This window comes from Pseudophryne corroboree, chromosome 1 (assembly GCF_028390025.1).
Source record: "Pseudophryne corroboree isolate aPseCor3 chromosome 1, aPseCor3.hap2, whole genome shotgun sequence".
NCBI classification, from domain to species: Eukaryota; Metazoa; Chordata; class Amphibia; order Anura; family Myobatrachidae; genus Pseudophryne; species Pseudophryne corroboree.
In genome coordinates, this window is record NC_086444.1 from 844,586,633 (window position 1) to 844,602,862 (window position 16,230).

General features: G+C 47.1%; 1 protein-coding gene across 11 annotated transcripts in view; it reads right to left on the reverse strand.

Annotated features, from left to right (window-relative positions):
* The window catches only part of CENPC (centromere protein C), a 755,709-nt gene that overhangs the window by 292,793 nt on the left and 446,686 nt on the right, over positions 1-16,230 (reverse strand). For all 11 annotated transcript variants that reach the window (XM_063919916.1, XM_063919914.1, XM_063919915.1 and 8 more), the window contains 3 exons: positions 9,245-9,331; positions 8,039-8,586; positions 3,690-4,433 (listed from right to left, as the gene is read on the reverse strand). In XM_063919916.1, the coding sequence (XP_063775986.1) occupies positions 3,690-4,433; positions 8,039-8,586; positions 9,245-9,331 (1,379 nt within the window). The remainder of the gene's footprint in view (positions 1-3,689; positions 4,434-8,038; positions 8,587-9,244; positions 9,332-16,230) is intronic.

Sequence of the window (16,230 nt, forward strand, 5' to 3'; positions counted from 1 at the left end):
AGATTTAGAATCGGTCTCACCGAGCCGTCCGGCTTCGGTACCACAACAGTGTGGAATAATACCCCGTTCCCTGTTGCAGGAGGGGTACCTTGATTATCACCTGCTGGGAATACAGCTTGTGAATGGCTTCCAAAACTGCCTCCCTGTCAGAGGGAGACATCGGTAAAGCCGACTTTAGGAAACGGCGAGGGGGAGACGTCTCGAATTCCAATTTGTACCCCTGAGATATCACCTGAAGGATCCAGGGGTCTAATTGCGAGTGAGCCCACTGCGCGCTGAAATTCATTGAGACGGGCCCCCACCGTGCCTGATTCTGCTTGTAAAGCCCCAGCGTCATACTGAGGGCTTGGCAGAGGCGGGAGAGGGCTTCTGTTCCTGGGAACTGGCTGATTTCTGCAGCCTTTTTCCTCTCCCTCTGTCACGGGGCAGAAATGAGGAACTTTTTGCCCGCTTGCCCACGAAAGGACTGCGCCTGATAATACGGCGTCTTCTTATGTTGAGAGGCGACCTGGGGTACAAACGTGGATTTCCCAGCTGTTGCCGTGGCCACCAGGTCTGAAAGACCGACCCCAAATAACTCCTCCCTTAATAAGGCAATACTTCCAAATGCCGTTTGGAATCCGCTTCACCTGACCACTGTCGTGTCCATAACCCTCTACTGGCAGAAATGGACAACGCACTTAGACTTGATGCCAGTCGGCAAATATTCCGCTGTGCATCACGCATATATAGAAATGCATCTTTTAAATGCTCTATAGGCAATAATATACTGTCCCTATCTAGGGTATCAATATTTTCAGTCAGGGAATCCGACCACGCCAACCCAGCACTGCACATCCAGGCTGAGGCGATTGCTGGTCGCAGTATAACACCAGTATGTGTGTAAATACATTTTAGGATACCCTCCTGCTTTCTATCAGCAGGATCCTTAAGGGCGGCCATCTCAGGAGAGGGTAGAGCCCTTGTTCTTACCCTAACCTCTGGCGGGAAAGGATATAATGCCAATAACATTTTAGAAATTATCAGTTGTTATCGGGGGAAACCCACGCATCATCACACACCTCATTTAATTTCTCAGATTCAGGAAAACTACAGGTAGTTTTTCCTCACCGAACTTAATACCCCTTTTTGGTGGTACTCGTATTATCAGAAATGTGTAAAACATTTTTCATTGCCTCAATCATGTACGTGTGGCCCTACTGGAAGTCACATTTGTCTCTTCACCGTCGACCCTGGAGTCAGTATCCGTGTCGGCGTCTATATCTGCCATCTGAGGTAACGGGCGCTTTAGAGCCCCTGACGGCCTATGAGACGTCTGGACAGGCACAAGCTGAGTAGCCGGCTGTCTCATGTCAACCACTGTCTTTTATACAGAGCTGACACTGTCACGTAATTCCTTCCAACAGTTCATCCACTCAGGTGTCGACCCCCTAGGGGGTGACATCACTATTACAGGCAATCTGCTCCGTCTCCACATCATTTTTCTCCTCATACATGTCGACACAAACGTACCGACACACAGCACACACACAGGGAATGCTCTGATAGAGGACAGGACCCCACTAGCCCTTTGGGGAGACAGAGGGAGAGTTTGCCAGCACACACCAGAGCGCTATATATATACAGGGATAACCTTATATAAGTGTTTTTCCCCTTATAGCTGCTGTATTTTTAATACTGCGCGTAATTAGTGCCCCCCTCTCTTTTTTAACCCTTTCTGTAGTGTAGTGACTGCAGGGGAGAGCCAGGGAGCTTCCCTCCAACGGAGCTGTGAGGGAAAATGGCGCCAGTGTGCTGAGGAGATAGGCTCCGCCCCCTTCTCGGCGGCCTTATCTCCCGTTTTTCTGTGTATTCTGGCAGGGGTTAAATTCATCCATATAGCCCAGGAGCTATATGTGATGCATTTTTTGCCATCCAAGGTGTTTTTATTGCGTCTCAGGGCGCCCCCCCCCAGCGCCCTGCACCCTCAGTGACCGGAGTGTGAAGTGTGCTGAGAGCAATGGCGCACAGCTGCAGTGCTGTGCGCTACCTTGTTGAAGACAGGACGTCTTCTGCCGCCGATTTTCCGGACCTCTTCAGTCTTCTGGCTCTGTAAGGGGGCCGGCGGCGCGGCTCTGGGACCTATCCATGGCTGGGCCTGTGATCGGTCCCTCTGGAGCTAATGTCCAGTAGCCTAAGAAGCCCAATCCACTCTGCACGTAGGTGAGTTCGCTTCTTCTCCCCTTAGTCCCTCGATGCAGTGAGCCTGTTGCCAGCAGGTCTCACTGAACATAAAAAACCTAAAACTAAACTTTTCACTAAGCAGCTCAGGAGAGCCACCTAGTGTGCACCCTTCTCGTTCGGGCACAAAAATCTAACTGAGGCTTGGAGGAGGGTCATATGGGGAGGAGCCAGTGCACACCAGGTAGTTCTAAAGCTTTACTTTTGTGCCCAGTCTCCTGCGGAGCCGCTATTCCCCCATGGTCCTTACGGAGTCCCCAGCATCCACTAGGACGTCAGAGAAATTAACAATGCATACTAAAAAGTAGAAGGAATTTTTAGTACTGTATACCCTGCCTCCAGAGAGCGGGATACAGGGAGACTCACCACACTTCCATATCCAAGCAAATACGCTCGTAAGACGCGGAGTGGATTCAGACGCTACTGGTGTACACTGCCGCTCTTGGTAACTAATAACGGACACGGACGCTGAGCGACTTCCACGTGTATGCAGACGCTAAAGGCCTGCGACTCGGTCTGGGCGGGTTTACATCCAGTGTACACAACCGCAGCGTCTAAGCTGCGACCGAGTACCCTCGTGGTAGCGTCTGAGCCGGAAGTGAGGTCATTCAGTTCATGAAACGAGAGACACGCGGGAACTGGCCATGAACTCGGAGGAGGGGCGGCCAGGAGAGCGTCTGAAACCCCCTGTTGACTTAAACACCCAGGATCGCGGCCTCACCTAGTCCTGGCGCCTATGCTCCCCAGAGCGTAGCGCTGTCACACCGGGATGTTTGGCGCATCAACACACTGTTTGTAGTCTCCACCAAATCAGCGTAGCTGTGTCCTGACCCCTCTAGTAAGAGGAAGTCCATATACTCACTGTCTCCCCATGCTCCGGCCACAGCCTGGTTACGTCTGCTGGACCTGCTAGAACATCCGACACAGACACCCGTCAAAACAGCACTGATACCCTAAGGTAAGCGTTGTTGCGACCCGGTGGGTAGTTGTTGGAGCGACTTTTCTAGTATGCGTTTAAGACGCTGTTAAGAGAAGTCGCTCAAAAAACCAAAACAGTAAGTCTATAAAAATAAATTAATGAAAACTTAAGGCTGCTTTCACAGCAGCCCTGTGACCATGCGGCTTCCTGCCGCACCAAGCAAAAAACTGATCTGACTGAGTCAGTGGGCGGGACTATGTAGTGGGGGCCCCAATGCATCCTGGGAGGCCAGAAAGCTCGTGACTGTGTTGGTGCCATATTCGCTGTCGCTCGACAATATCCCAATGTTATCCTGTGGATAATCCTGTGGACCCAGGCAGAGAAATAGTGGAGACAGGTGAGAAACAGATTATAGAGGGATAAAGAAATCGACGGTGGGTGGGAGGGGAGGAAAGATGGGAACGCAGGAGAGAGGCGGGAAAAAAACCTCCTGCAGCTGGCTCAAAAACAGAAAATGTATGCACATATTGCGTCATAAAAAACACATTACCTCTTGATTTAGACGTAGCTGAAGATTTATTATTCTCACAGTCAGCAGAAACAGTCTTCTGTACATGTGCACGTGGTTTAGAACTTATGCGTCTTTGTTTTGATTGCTGGTTAGGCTTTTTATTGCTGAAGTTCGATTCCTGTTCAGGTAAAGGACCTGGTTTAGAACTTTTGCGTCTTTGTTTTGATTGCTGGTTTGGCTTTTTATTGCTCAAGTTCGATTCCTGTTCAGGTAAAGGATCTGGTTTAGAACTTTTGCGTCTTTGTTTTGATTGCTGGTTTAGCTTTTTATTGCTCAAGTTCGATTCCTGTTCAAGTAAAGGACCTCTAATTAGAGATACTTCATCAACACTAGTCTTCGCTTGTGTCAAAGCTACCTTTTTTAGATGCACTTTTCTTTTCCATTCTTTTAGTTTACTAGGACCTGGCTGATTGTTTCTCTCATCTAAAAGGTTTCTCTTTTTTGAAATCTGAACTCTAAGCTCTTCTGTGGAACTGTAAGAAGAATCACTAGTTTCCTCATCTGACTGAAAATGTTTTTCCCTGATATCTCTTACGGTCACATCGTTGTTGAATGTCTTTTTGACATCCTGCCCATTTTGCTTGTGTACAGACATATCCTCACTCTCTGTAGCGTGCAGGCTTTTCACAGCTTTTGACTTCCCAGGACGTGGCAGCATGACCTGTTGCTTCAGGTCTGAGATATCTACAATGTCAAACTCTTCATCGACACTCTCAATCACAGCTAGATTAAAAGGAGGAACAGAAAAAAAAAAAAAAATTACACTTTTGCCTCTTTAATGTGTAAATTACAAGCTAATCCACCTTTATACATCCAACTTCATTAAGTCCAAATGCCTCCATAAATAAAGCAAACAGCTATTTTGGGGTATATGCAATTCCGGGGCAAATTGCGGCACTTTTTCGCCCGTTTTTAAATTCGACACAATTCGACCGTCGAATTTCCGGCAGGTGGGTGCCGGAATTCGACATATTCAATAAAAAACGAATTTGACAGTCCTGCTGTCGAAAAACGGCCGATTTGACGGATTTTGATTCGATTTTTAAAAAGGTGTAAAAAACCCGAAAAAATTTTGCGTGGGGTCCCCCCTCCTAAGCATAACCAGCCTCGGGCTCTTTGAGCCGGTCCTGGTTGCCAAAATACGGGGGGAAAAATGACAGGAAATCCCCCGTATTTTAACAACCAGCACCGGGCTCTGCGCCTGGTCCTGGTGCAAAAAATACGGGGGACAAAAAGAGTAGGGGGCCCCGTATTTTTTGTACCAGCACCGGGCTCCACTAGCTGGACAGATAATGCCACAGCTGGGGGACACTTTTATACCGCTCCCTGCGGCCGTGGCATTAAATACCCAACTAGTCACCCCTGGCCGGGGTACCCTGGAGGAGTGGGGGCCCCTTCAATCAAGGGGTCGTCCCCCCAGCCACCCAAAGGCCAGGGGTGAAGCCAGAGGCTGTCCCCCCCATCCATGGGCTGCGGATGGGGGGCTGATAGCCTTGTTGAAAATGTAAGAATATGGGCCCTCATTCCGAGTTGTTCGCTCGGTATTTTTCATCGCATCGCAGTGAAAATCCGCTTAGTACGCATGCGCAATGTTCGCACTGCGACTGCGCCAAGTAACTTTACTATGATGAAAGTATTTTTACTCACGGCTTTTTCTTCGCTCCGGCGATCGTAATGTGATTGACAGGAAATGGGTGTTACTGGGCGTAAACACGGCGTTTCAGGGGCGTGTGGCTGAAAACGCTACCGTTTCCGGAAAAAACGCAGGAGTGGCCGGAGAAACGGTGGGAGTGCCTGGGCGAACGCTGGGTGTGTTTGTGACGTCAACCAGGAACGACAAGCACTGAAATGATCGCACAGGCAGAGTAAGTCTGGAGCTACTCTGAAACTGCTAACTCGTTTGTAATCGCAATATTGCGCGTACGTCGGTCGCAATTTTAAGAAGCTAAGATTCACTCCCAGTAGGCGGCGGCTTAGCGTGTGTAACTCTGCTACATTCGCCTTGCGAGCGAACAACTCGGAATGAGGGCCCTGGTTTTATTGCAGAAGAACTACAAGTCCCAGCAAGTCTCCCCCGCAAGCCGGTACTTGGAGAACCACAAGTACCAGCATGCGGGGGGGAAACGGGCCCGCTGGTACCTGTAGTTCTACTGCAAAAAAAAAAAAAGGACAGACACCGTGAAAGTATAACTTTATTACATACATGCCGACACACTTACTTACCTATGTTGACACGCCGACTCCGGCCACGTCTCCAATGTCGACGTCCGGGATACCTGAAAATAAAATTATACTAACCTGATCCAGTGTCCGGTTCTTTTATTGTAATCCACGTACTTGGCAAAACAAAAAAACGCATTTACCCGAACCAGACGGACTGAAAGGGGTCCCATGTTTACACATGGGACCCCTTTCCCCGAATGCAGAGACTCCTGTCACAGAAGGTCCCTTCAGCCAATCAGGAAGCGCCACTTCGTGGCACTCTCCTGATTGGCTTTGCGCGTCTGAGCTGGCAGACAGCGCATCGCACAGCTCCCTTCATTAGTTTCAATGGTGGGAACTTTGCGGTCAGCGGTGACCTCACCGCTGACCGCAAAGTTCCCACCATTGAAGATAATGGAGGGGGCTGTGCGATGCGCGTCTGACAGCTCCGACGCGTATACAGCCAATCAGGAAAGTGCCACGACGTGCGCTTCCTGATTGGCTGAAGGGACCTTCTGTGACAGGAGTCACGGGGGGTCTCTGCATTCGGGGAAAGGGGTCCCATGTGTAAACATGGGACCCCTTTCAGTCCGTCTGGTTCGGGTAAATGCGTTTTTTTGTTTTGCCAAGTACGTGGATTACAATAAAAGAACCGGACACTGGATCAGGTGAGTATAATTTTATTTTCAGGTACCCCGGATTCGTCGACATTGGAGACGTGGCAGTCGGTGTGTCAACATAGGTAAGTATGTATGTGTCGGCATGTGTGAAATAAAGTTGTATTTTCACGGTGTGTGTGTCCTGTTTTTATTTGGGTATTTATTTTGCAGAAGAACTACAGGTACCAGCGGGCCCGTTTACCCCCGCATGCTGGTACTTGTGGTTCTTCAAGTACCAGCTTGCGGTGGAGGCTTGCTGGGACTTGTAGTTCTTCTGCAAAAAAACAATATTCTTTCATTTTTACACATGGCTATCAGCCCCCCATCCGCAGCCCTTGGATGGGGGGGGGACAGCCTCGGGCTTCACCCCTGGCCCTTGGGTGGCTGGGGGGGGGGGCCCCTTGATTGAAGGGGTCCCCACTCCTCCAGGGTACCCCGGCCAGGGGTGACTAGTTGGGTATTTAATGCCACGGCTGCAGGGAGCGGTATAAAAGTGTCCCCCGGCTGTGGCATTATCTGTCCAGCTAGTGGAGCCCGCTGCTGGTACAAAAAATACGGGGGACCCCTACTCTTTTTGTCCCCCGTATTTTTTGCACCAGGACCAGGCGCAGAGCCCGGTGCTGGTTGTTAAAATACGGGGGATCCCCTGTCATTTTTTTTCCCGTATTTTGGCAACCAGGACTGGCTCAAAGAGCCTGAGGCTGGTTATGCTTAGGAGGGGGGACCCCACACATTTTTTTTTCTGGTTTTTACCCCATTCCATAAAAAAAAATATATTTAAAAATATATAAATAATACTTGTGCCTCCTAAATAGACAAACCAAGTACCTAATCCCTTCTAATATAAATAGATATGCTATTACCAATAAAAAAAAAACACAAAAAAAACCATGTTTTTAAAAAAATTTATTAGATTCCGCCAGCAAAGTGTGGCGGAATGAAAATGACGAATTTACTGTCTAAAAGCACTGTTGTCGAATTTACAAACTTCAATTGAATATACTTTTGTCGAAATGCCGCATTTGTACCATTGCAGAAATGTCTAATTTGTCAAATTTCAAAAAGTAAAATTTTGAAAAACCGTTTTTTTTTTTTTTTTTTACGAAAAGTACTGAATTGCATTGTCGATTTTTTTGGGGGGGGCGAAAATGTCCCGTCTTTTTTGACATTTTCGGGAATTCGACCGCAATTGCATATACCCCTATGTGTTTTTGAAAAGGAATCTAATGATTTGGTTCTCCCAAACTGTGATCTAACAGAATTAATTAGCCCCCCTACTAAATATTACAGTAGAATGGAGCTGTAGTAATAGTCATAAAGTTGTCCAAAAGTACAATAAAATAAATTAAAGTAAAAAATAAAGATATTTCCTACGTCCATTTATAATTTTGATTCTTTCTGAAAAATATCTGACAGTAATTTGTCCTGTTTTCTTACACGGTAATGTGAATTTACTACTACACTTACCTCTTGATTTAGAAAGTGAAGCTTTATTACTCTCAAGGTTTGACAACATATGTTCTACTAGAGGCATCTTTCTATAGCTTTGCCTTCTTTCTTTTGATTGTTGAATTTCTGGCATTTTATTAGTTAAGATAGAGTCTTCATGAGATAATTGTTCTCCAATTAAAGGATCTTGAGGAACGTAACTTTCAGTTTGTAGCAAGGAAACATCTTTTTGTGTTGGATCATTCTGATGTTTTGCTCCCTCTAAAAAGTCTTCCTCAGGTAAAAACTTTACTGTTGCCATTTCTTCTGGGGAAAAATCCTCATCTATCAGAACATTTTTTTCGAAGCGTTCCTCTTGAGGCAAATCGATATCGCTCTGAACATTATGCTTGTGTACAAAAAATTCTGAGCTCTTTGTTGTACGCATGATGCGCAAAGCTTTCGACTTCATAGATGTCAGAATGCGTGGACTGAACTCTGGAATGTTGTCGATTTTTAAATCTGTATCTACATTTACAGGCTTCACAGTACCTGAAGTAGAAGGGTCAGAGACAACAAATGTAGACCTATTTGAAAAAAAAATTGAAGGAATTTTAATTATACACCATGAGGGAAAGAAATATTACAGTATCATAAACTATACAGTTAACATAACCATTACTACATGCTTTAAAAACACAGGGCGGGATATAATGGCGTTCGAGATCGCCGGAGGTGCGTTATGCCGGCTGATCTCTGGCATTTTTTTAAAGGGGCAATCACTTACAAGGCAAAACCATGCTTTGTAAGTGATTGTCTCTAAAACAAAACAAGATTGGCCGATAACCCACACCTCCGGCGATCTCAGATACTGTACCATTACATCACACCTCCGTGTTAATTAACATTTATATTGTGCTCTCTTAGGGGGATATGTACTAAGCAGTGATAACAGTGGAGAAGTTGACCATGGCCAATCAGCTGTTCTGTATACTTTTATAAAATGCAAATTATAAATGTTACGTCAATGCTGATTGGTTGCCATGGTCGACATCTCCACTGGCTCACTTATCCACTGCTATCACTGCTTAGTACATCTCCCCCATGGTATCAACTGATATTCTTACTTAATCCCTGTGAAAGTGTGACTGTCTTATTTGATGCAGAAATATGTACATACCAGTCCACTTCAAATGTGGAAATAATTTGGGCCACGTAATAATTAAGTGATTTTAGAACTCATACCTTATTTGTCGAGCTGTAGCTGTATTTATGAAGACATTTGGATCGAGTAAAATCTTTGCATGCGTCTTCTTTTGTTTGTAGTTGTTTCTGCATATTAAAAATAAAAATAAAAAATGATGTAAACAAATATCTTACTCTTACCGCCTGTCATGTATGTATATAACACACACACACTATAATTAATATATATCTATGGCAATAGAAATATATCAAGCACTAAACATTTCCTACAGGTATCCCAACATCTGTTGACACATTGCTTACCTATCCAATGTCTGTATCAAAGTAGTGTTGGAACAGATAGATACGTATGCGATCCCTATAAAACCAAGTACTTATATTTAATTTGTCATAATGCAGCCAATGTGTTGGAGAAGACCACAGCTAACTGGGGTTATTATATTCCTACTGTTACAGCTTCCAATGTTCTTAGCGCTAGAGATGAATTGGTTCAGATATTCGAGAACTGAACCCACCCGAATTGCACTGTACGAGTCGAGATCACGGCTCAGGTTTTCCTACCTGACTCTGATACCAAAACGAGACAAAAAGTCATCCTCCCGGATTCTCGCGGGATTTGTACTCTATCCGGTCCCCGGTGATCGTGTCATTTTCACTCCGTGCTGTGTTTGTCCAAGGTGCTGTGTCCATACAAGGGTGATCTGTCATCCATCAACGGGCTGATTTATCCGTCCAGAGGTTCACTGTCCTCCTGGGGGCTCTGTCCATCTAGGAGTGATCGGTCCATCCATCAACGGGCTGCTGTGTCCTCCAGGGTTGCTCTGTCCGTCCATCAAGGGACTGCGGTCACCGTCCAGGGGTGCTTTTCCTCCCAGAGGAAGATTCTTGTTACCTCTAACATTGCAGCTCTGCTCTTCGTTCCGTCTTGTCGGTTTATGAAGGACACTGTCGTTACATTGTCCGACTGAACCTGAATGGATTGATCTTTCAGAAGATGTGCCGCTTGTAGAAGACCATTGTACACGGCCTTTAGTTTCAGAATGTTTATCGGAAGGATGGATTCCAGACTTGACCACCTTCCTTGGAAGATTTCCCCTTGTGTGACTGCTCCCCAACATATGAGACTTGCATCCGTGGTTAGGAGGATCCAATTCTGAATACCAAACCTGCGGCACTCTAGTAGGTGAAAATATGCAGCCACCAGAGGAGCGAGATTTTGGCTTTCGGTGACAGACATATTATCTGGTGCATGTGAAGATGAGATCCCGACCATTTGTCCAGGAGATCCAGTTGGAAAGACCGTGCATGAAATCTTCCGTACTGTAGAGCCTCGTAGGAGGCAACCATCTTTCCTAGAAGGCGAATGAACGACAAAGGACAGAAAAAGGATTGTCTCTTCGTTGGCGCACTTTGAAAGAGAATTTTTTTTTATATTTAAAATGTAACTTTTATTAATATTTAATGAATAAAAAATTGCCTAGCAATTTAGAAACATATAGGTGAAAAAAATGTGTAAATAAATTGTGCACTGGAGTGATTACATTTTGTGCTTGATCAATACAGGAGACCAGATTCCAAACAGAGCCAGCTGTAACTACGTCGTGAACGGGTTTCCGGCTAGCAAGAACCTTGTGCTTAAGCAGACGTAGTTACAGCTGGCTCTGTTTGGAATCTGGTCTCCGGTATTGATCCCAGATGGGTGATATATGCTTTTAATTATTTGTTTTATGTAAGTGTGTTTTTGTCAGAATAAAACTCTTTTATGGTTAAGTCGTACTGCACCATATATCAATCTTTCTGAGTTTCCAGTATATCTGCGGGGATTGATGTCCCATACCATCTAGTGGAGGTTTTTGCAATATTGCATTGAAGTTCCTGTGAGAACTAAGGACCAACGCCATCTGGTGGATGATATGCTATATTGACTCATATTTATGTGAGTTGAACAAATAAATTCTTTATCTGTTAATTACCAAAATTGGTTGCACTATGTTCTGTGTGTCTTAATTTTTCAGACATGAGTCTTCTTTGAAATAAGACTTATACGACATCAATTGTAAACACGATTGTTACAGAAAAAGTAAGCTGTTAAGGAGAATTTTTCATTTGGGTGAATAGGTAGCGCCGGGTGTGGTCACTACATTTTGTGTCTGATTCTTGTTTGGGGTCTTGGTGAAGGCTCATTTGTACCACATAGGCTGCCACTATACACATTTTAGCGCAGATCAAACCCCACTATTTTGTTTTGTTCATGATCCTGAAGCAGTTGAGTTGAGAGAGCAATGCCCTGTAACAGCTTCTACCTGGAAGACGCTTTAATCAGTAGATCGTCCAGGTAAGGTATAATGTTCACGCTTGCTGCGGAGGAGCATCATCTCCGCCATGACCTTGGTGAACACAGTTGGTGCCGTGGAGAGGCCAAACGGTAGTGCCTGGAACTGATAGTGACAGTCCAGCAGCGCAAATTTTCGATAAGCCTGGTGAGCCGGCCAGATCGGAATGTGGAGGTACGCATCCTTGATATCTAGGGATACAAGGACTTCCCCCTCCATCCCCATTGAAGCTTCTTGTTGAGTCGAGATCATATATTTTGTGGGCAGCCCCACCGCTCGATGACCTGCCGAAACACTGATGGTGGAGACCCCACTCCCCCGAGTGGAGATCGTGACGACTCAGGAAGTCTGCTCAGTTGTCCACTCCCGGAATGAAGATTACCAACACTGCTCTTGCAGGAGTATCTTTGACACCTCTCGCATGCAGGCTCTGCTTTTTGTCCCTCCTTGTCGATTAATGTACGCCACTGCTGTGGCGCTGTCCGACTGTACCTGGATTGCGTGATCGTTGAGCAGAGGAGAGGCCTGAAGCAGAGCATTGTAGATCAGCCGAAGTTCCAGAATGTTGATCGTAAGGAGGGCTTCGTGGGCTGACCATCTGCCCTGGAACTGTGCCCCTTGGGTGACAGCTACCCATCATCTTAGACTGGCATCCGTTGTGAGGATCCAATCCTGAATCCCGAAACTCCGCCCTTCCAGGAGATTGGAGGACTGTAGCCACCACAGGAGGGAAATCCTGGCCTCAGGTGACAGACGTATCATCCGGTGCATCTGTAGATGTGATCCGGACCACTTGCTCAGGAGATCAAATTGAAATATTCTGGCATGGAAACTCCCATATTGGATCGCCTCGTATGAGGCGACCATCTTCCCCAACAGTCTTATGCAGAGATGAATGGATACTCGAGCAGGTAGGAGCACCATGCGGACCATCTCCTGAAGTGTTCTCGCTTTGTCCTCTGGAAGGAACACCTTCTGGGCCACAGTATCCAGTAACATCCCAAGGAATAGGAGCTGCTGAGTTGGCTGGGATTTCTGTAAATTGAGAATCCACCCTAGCTGTGACAGAAGCTGGATAGTGCAGTAAATATAGAGCAATGAAAGCTCCCTGGATCTTGCTTTTATCATACGATCGTCCAGGAAACATTGACCCCCCTGGACGCGGAGCTGGAACATCATCCCCGCCATTACCTTTGTTAACACCTTCAGAGCTGTGGACAGGCCGAAGGGCAGTGCCTGGAACTGGTAGTGGTCGTCCAGCATGGCAAACCTCAGATAAGCCTGCTGAGGTGGCCAAATAGGAACATGAAGGTAGGCGTCCTTGATATCCAAGGAAACCATGAATTCCTGTTCTTCCAGGCCCGCAATCGCTGCTCGCAAAGATTCCATTTTAAACTTGAAAACCTTCAGGCAAGGGTTCATGGACTTTAGATTCAAAATGGGCCTTACTGAACTGTCCGGCTTCGGTACCACAAACGGGTGGACTAATAACCCCTGCCTCGTTGTGGTATTGGTACTGGAACAATGACGTGGGACTGGACCTACTTTTTGATGGCCTGTCGCAACATAACAAGCGTATCCTCCAAAGCTGGTAAGCTGGATTTGAAAAAGCGTTGGGGAGGAGCACCGTCGAACTCCAGCTTGTAGCCCTGAGAAATGAGGTCCCTGACCCAGGTATCCTGGCAGGAAACCTCCCAGACGCGGCTAAGTGACACAGTCGAGCTCCCACCTTGAGATCCCCTCGGGGTGGGTCGGCACAGTCATGCTGAGGACTTAGTGGAAGCAGAACTAGTGCACTGTTCCTGAGAACCGGTGATTGCAGGTCTTTTTGTCTTACCTCTGGTGCCTCTATTCGCATTGGAGGCAGCACTGGCACTAGATCGAAATCTGTTAGAGGGAAAAGACTGAACAGACGGCCCCGGGTAGGAACGCCTAGCCGGCGGGGCCCCAGAGGGTAGAAACGTAGATTTCCCTGCAGTAACTTTGGAAATCCATGTATTCAACTCAACCCCAAAAAGCCATTCCCCAGAAAAGGGGAGGGATTCCACACTACACTTGGATTCTGCATCCGCTATCCACAGATGCAACCACAAGGCCCTGCACGCCCACACTGCCATGGCAGACGTCCTAGCATTAATATTGCCCATTTCCTTGAGTAAGTCACACAGGATGCGTGCAGTGTCCTGAACGTGCTTCAGGTAAGTCACCATAGTGGCCAGAGGCATATCCCATGAATCTGAGTAGCCCGTGTATGAATGGCAATCCAGCAACCTGCTATGACCGGCCTTTGCGATACACCTGCTGCTGTGTAGATAGACTTTAGTGTAGTCTCTATATTTCTGTCCCCAGGGTCCTTTATAATAAAGAAGCCAGGGACAGGCAGCACTGCGTTTATTGACAGTCGAGAGACTGAGACGTCAACTCCCGGGGGCTCAACCCAGAATTTCCTACATTCAGGTGCAAATGGGAAAGTGTGCAGAAATCATTTTGACACTTGGTATTTTTTGTCTGGATTGTTCCAGGCTAATTTAAATAGGTCATCTAACTCTGCAGAATCAGGGAAAATAAGAATTTACTCACCGGTAATTCTATTTCTCGTAGTCCGTAGTGGATGCTGGGAACTCCGTAAGGACCATGGGGAATAGACGGCTCCGCAGGAGACTGGGCACATCTAAAGAAAGATTTAGGACTATCTGGTGTGCACTGGCTCCTCCCCCTATGACCCTCCTCCAAGCCTCAGTTAGGACACTGTGCCCGGAAGAGCTGACACAATAAGGAAGGATTTTGAATCCCGGGTAAGACTCATACCAGCCACACCAATCACACCGTATAACTCGTGGTAGGAACCCGAACCCCGGATAACAGTATGATAACAAAAGGAGCCTCTGAACAGATGGCTCGCAATAACAACCCGATTTGTGTAACAATAACTATTTACAAGTATTGCAGACAATCCGCACTTGGGATGGGCGCCCAGCATCCACTACGGACTACGAGAAATAGAATTACCGGTGAGTAAATTCTTATTTTCTCTGACGTCCTAGTGGATGCTGGGAACTCCGTAAGGACCATGGGGATTATACCAAAGCTCCCAAACGGGCGGGAGAGTGCGGATGACTCTGCAGCACCGAATGAGAGAACTCCAGGTCCTCCTCAGCCAGGGTATCAAATTTATAGAATTTTGCAAACGTGTTTGCCCCTGACCAAGTAGCAGCTCGGCAAAGTTGTAAAGCCGAGACCCCTCGGGCAGCCGCCCAAGATGAGCCAACCTTCCTTGTGGAATGGGCTTTTACAGATTTAGGCTGCGGTAGTCCCACCACAGAATGCGCCAGCTGAATAGTGCTACAAATCCAGCGCGCGATAGTCTGCTTAGAAGCAGGAGCACCCAGTTTGTTGGGTGCATACAGGATAAACAGCGAGTCAGTTTTCCTGACTCCAGCCGTCCTGGAAACATAAATTTTCAGGGCCCTGACTACGTCCAGTAACTTGGAATCCTCCAAGTCCCTAGTAGCCGCAGGCACCACAATAGGCTGGTTCAAGTGAAACGCTGATACCACCTTCGGGAGAAAATGAGGACGAGTCCTCAACTCTGCCCTATCCATATGGAAAATCAGATAAGGGCTTTTATAGGACAAAGCCGCCAATTCTGACACACGCCTGGCCGAAGCCAGGGCCAACAGCATGACCACTTTCCACGTGAGATATTTCAAATCCACAGTCTTAAGTGGTTCAAACCAATGTGATTTCAGGAACTCCAAAACCACATTGAGATCCCAAGGTGCCACTGGGGGCACAAAAGGAGGCTGAATATGCAGAACTCCTTTGACAAAAGTCTGAACTTCAGGCAGTGAAGCCAGTTCTTTCTGGAAGAAAATCGACAGGGCCGAAATCTGGACCTTAATGGACCCCAATTTGAGGCCCAACGTCACCCCTGCTTGCAGGAAATGCAGGAATCGACCCAGTTGAAATTCCTCCGTTGGGGCCTTCCTGGCCTCACACCAAGCAACATATTTCCGCCAAATGCGGTGATAATGTTTTGCGGTGACATCCTTCCTGGCTTTGATCAGGGTAGGGATGACTTCCTCCGGAATGCCCTTTTCCTTCAGGATCCGGTTTTCAACCGCCATGCCGTCAAACGTAGCCGCGGTAAGTCTTGGAACAGACAGGGCCCCTGCTGCAGCAGGTCCTGTCTGAGCGGCAGAGGCCATGGGTTCTCTGAAAGCATCTCTTGAAGTTCCGGGTACCAAGCTCTTCTTGGCCAATCCGGAACCACGAGTATAGTTTTCACTCCTCGCCTTCGTATTATTCTCAGTACCTTGGGAATGAGAGGCAGAGGAGGAAACACATAAACCGACTGGTACACCCACGGTGTTACTAGAGCGTCCACAGCGATCGCCTGAGGGTCCCTTGACCTGGCGCAATATCTTTTTAGCTTTTTGTTGAGGCGGGACGCCATCATGTCCACCTGTGGTCTTTCCCAACGGTTTACCAGCATTTGGAAGACTTCTGGATGAAGTCCCCATTCTCCCGGGTGGAGGTCGTGCCTGCTGAGGAAGTCTGCTTCCCAGTTGTCCACTCCCGGAATGAATACCGCTGTCAGTGCTAACACATGATTTTCCGCCCATCGGAGAATCCTTGTGGCTTCTGCCAATGCCCTCCTGCTTCTTGTGCCGCCCTGTCTGTTTACATGGG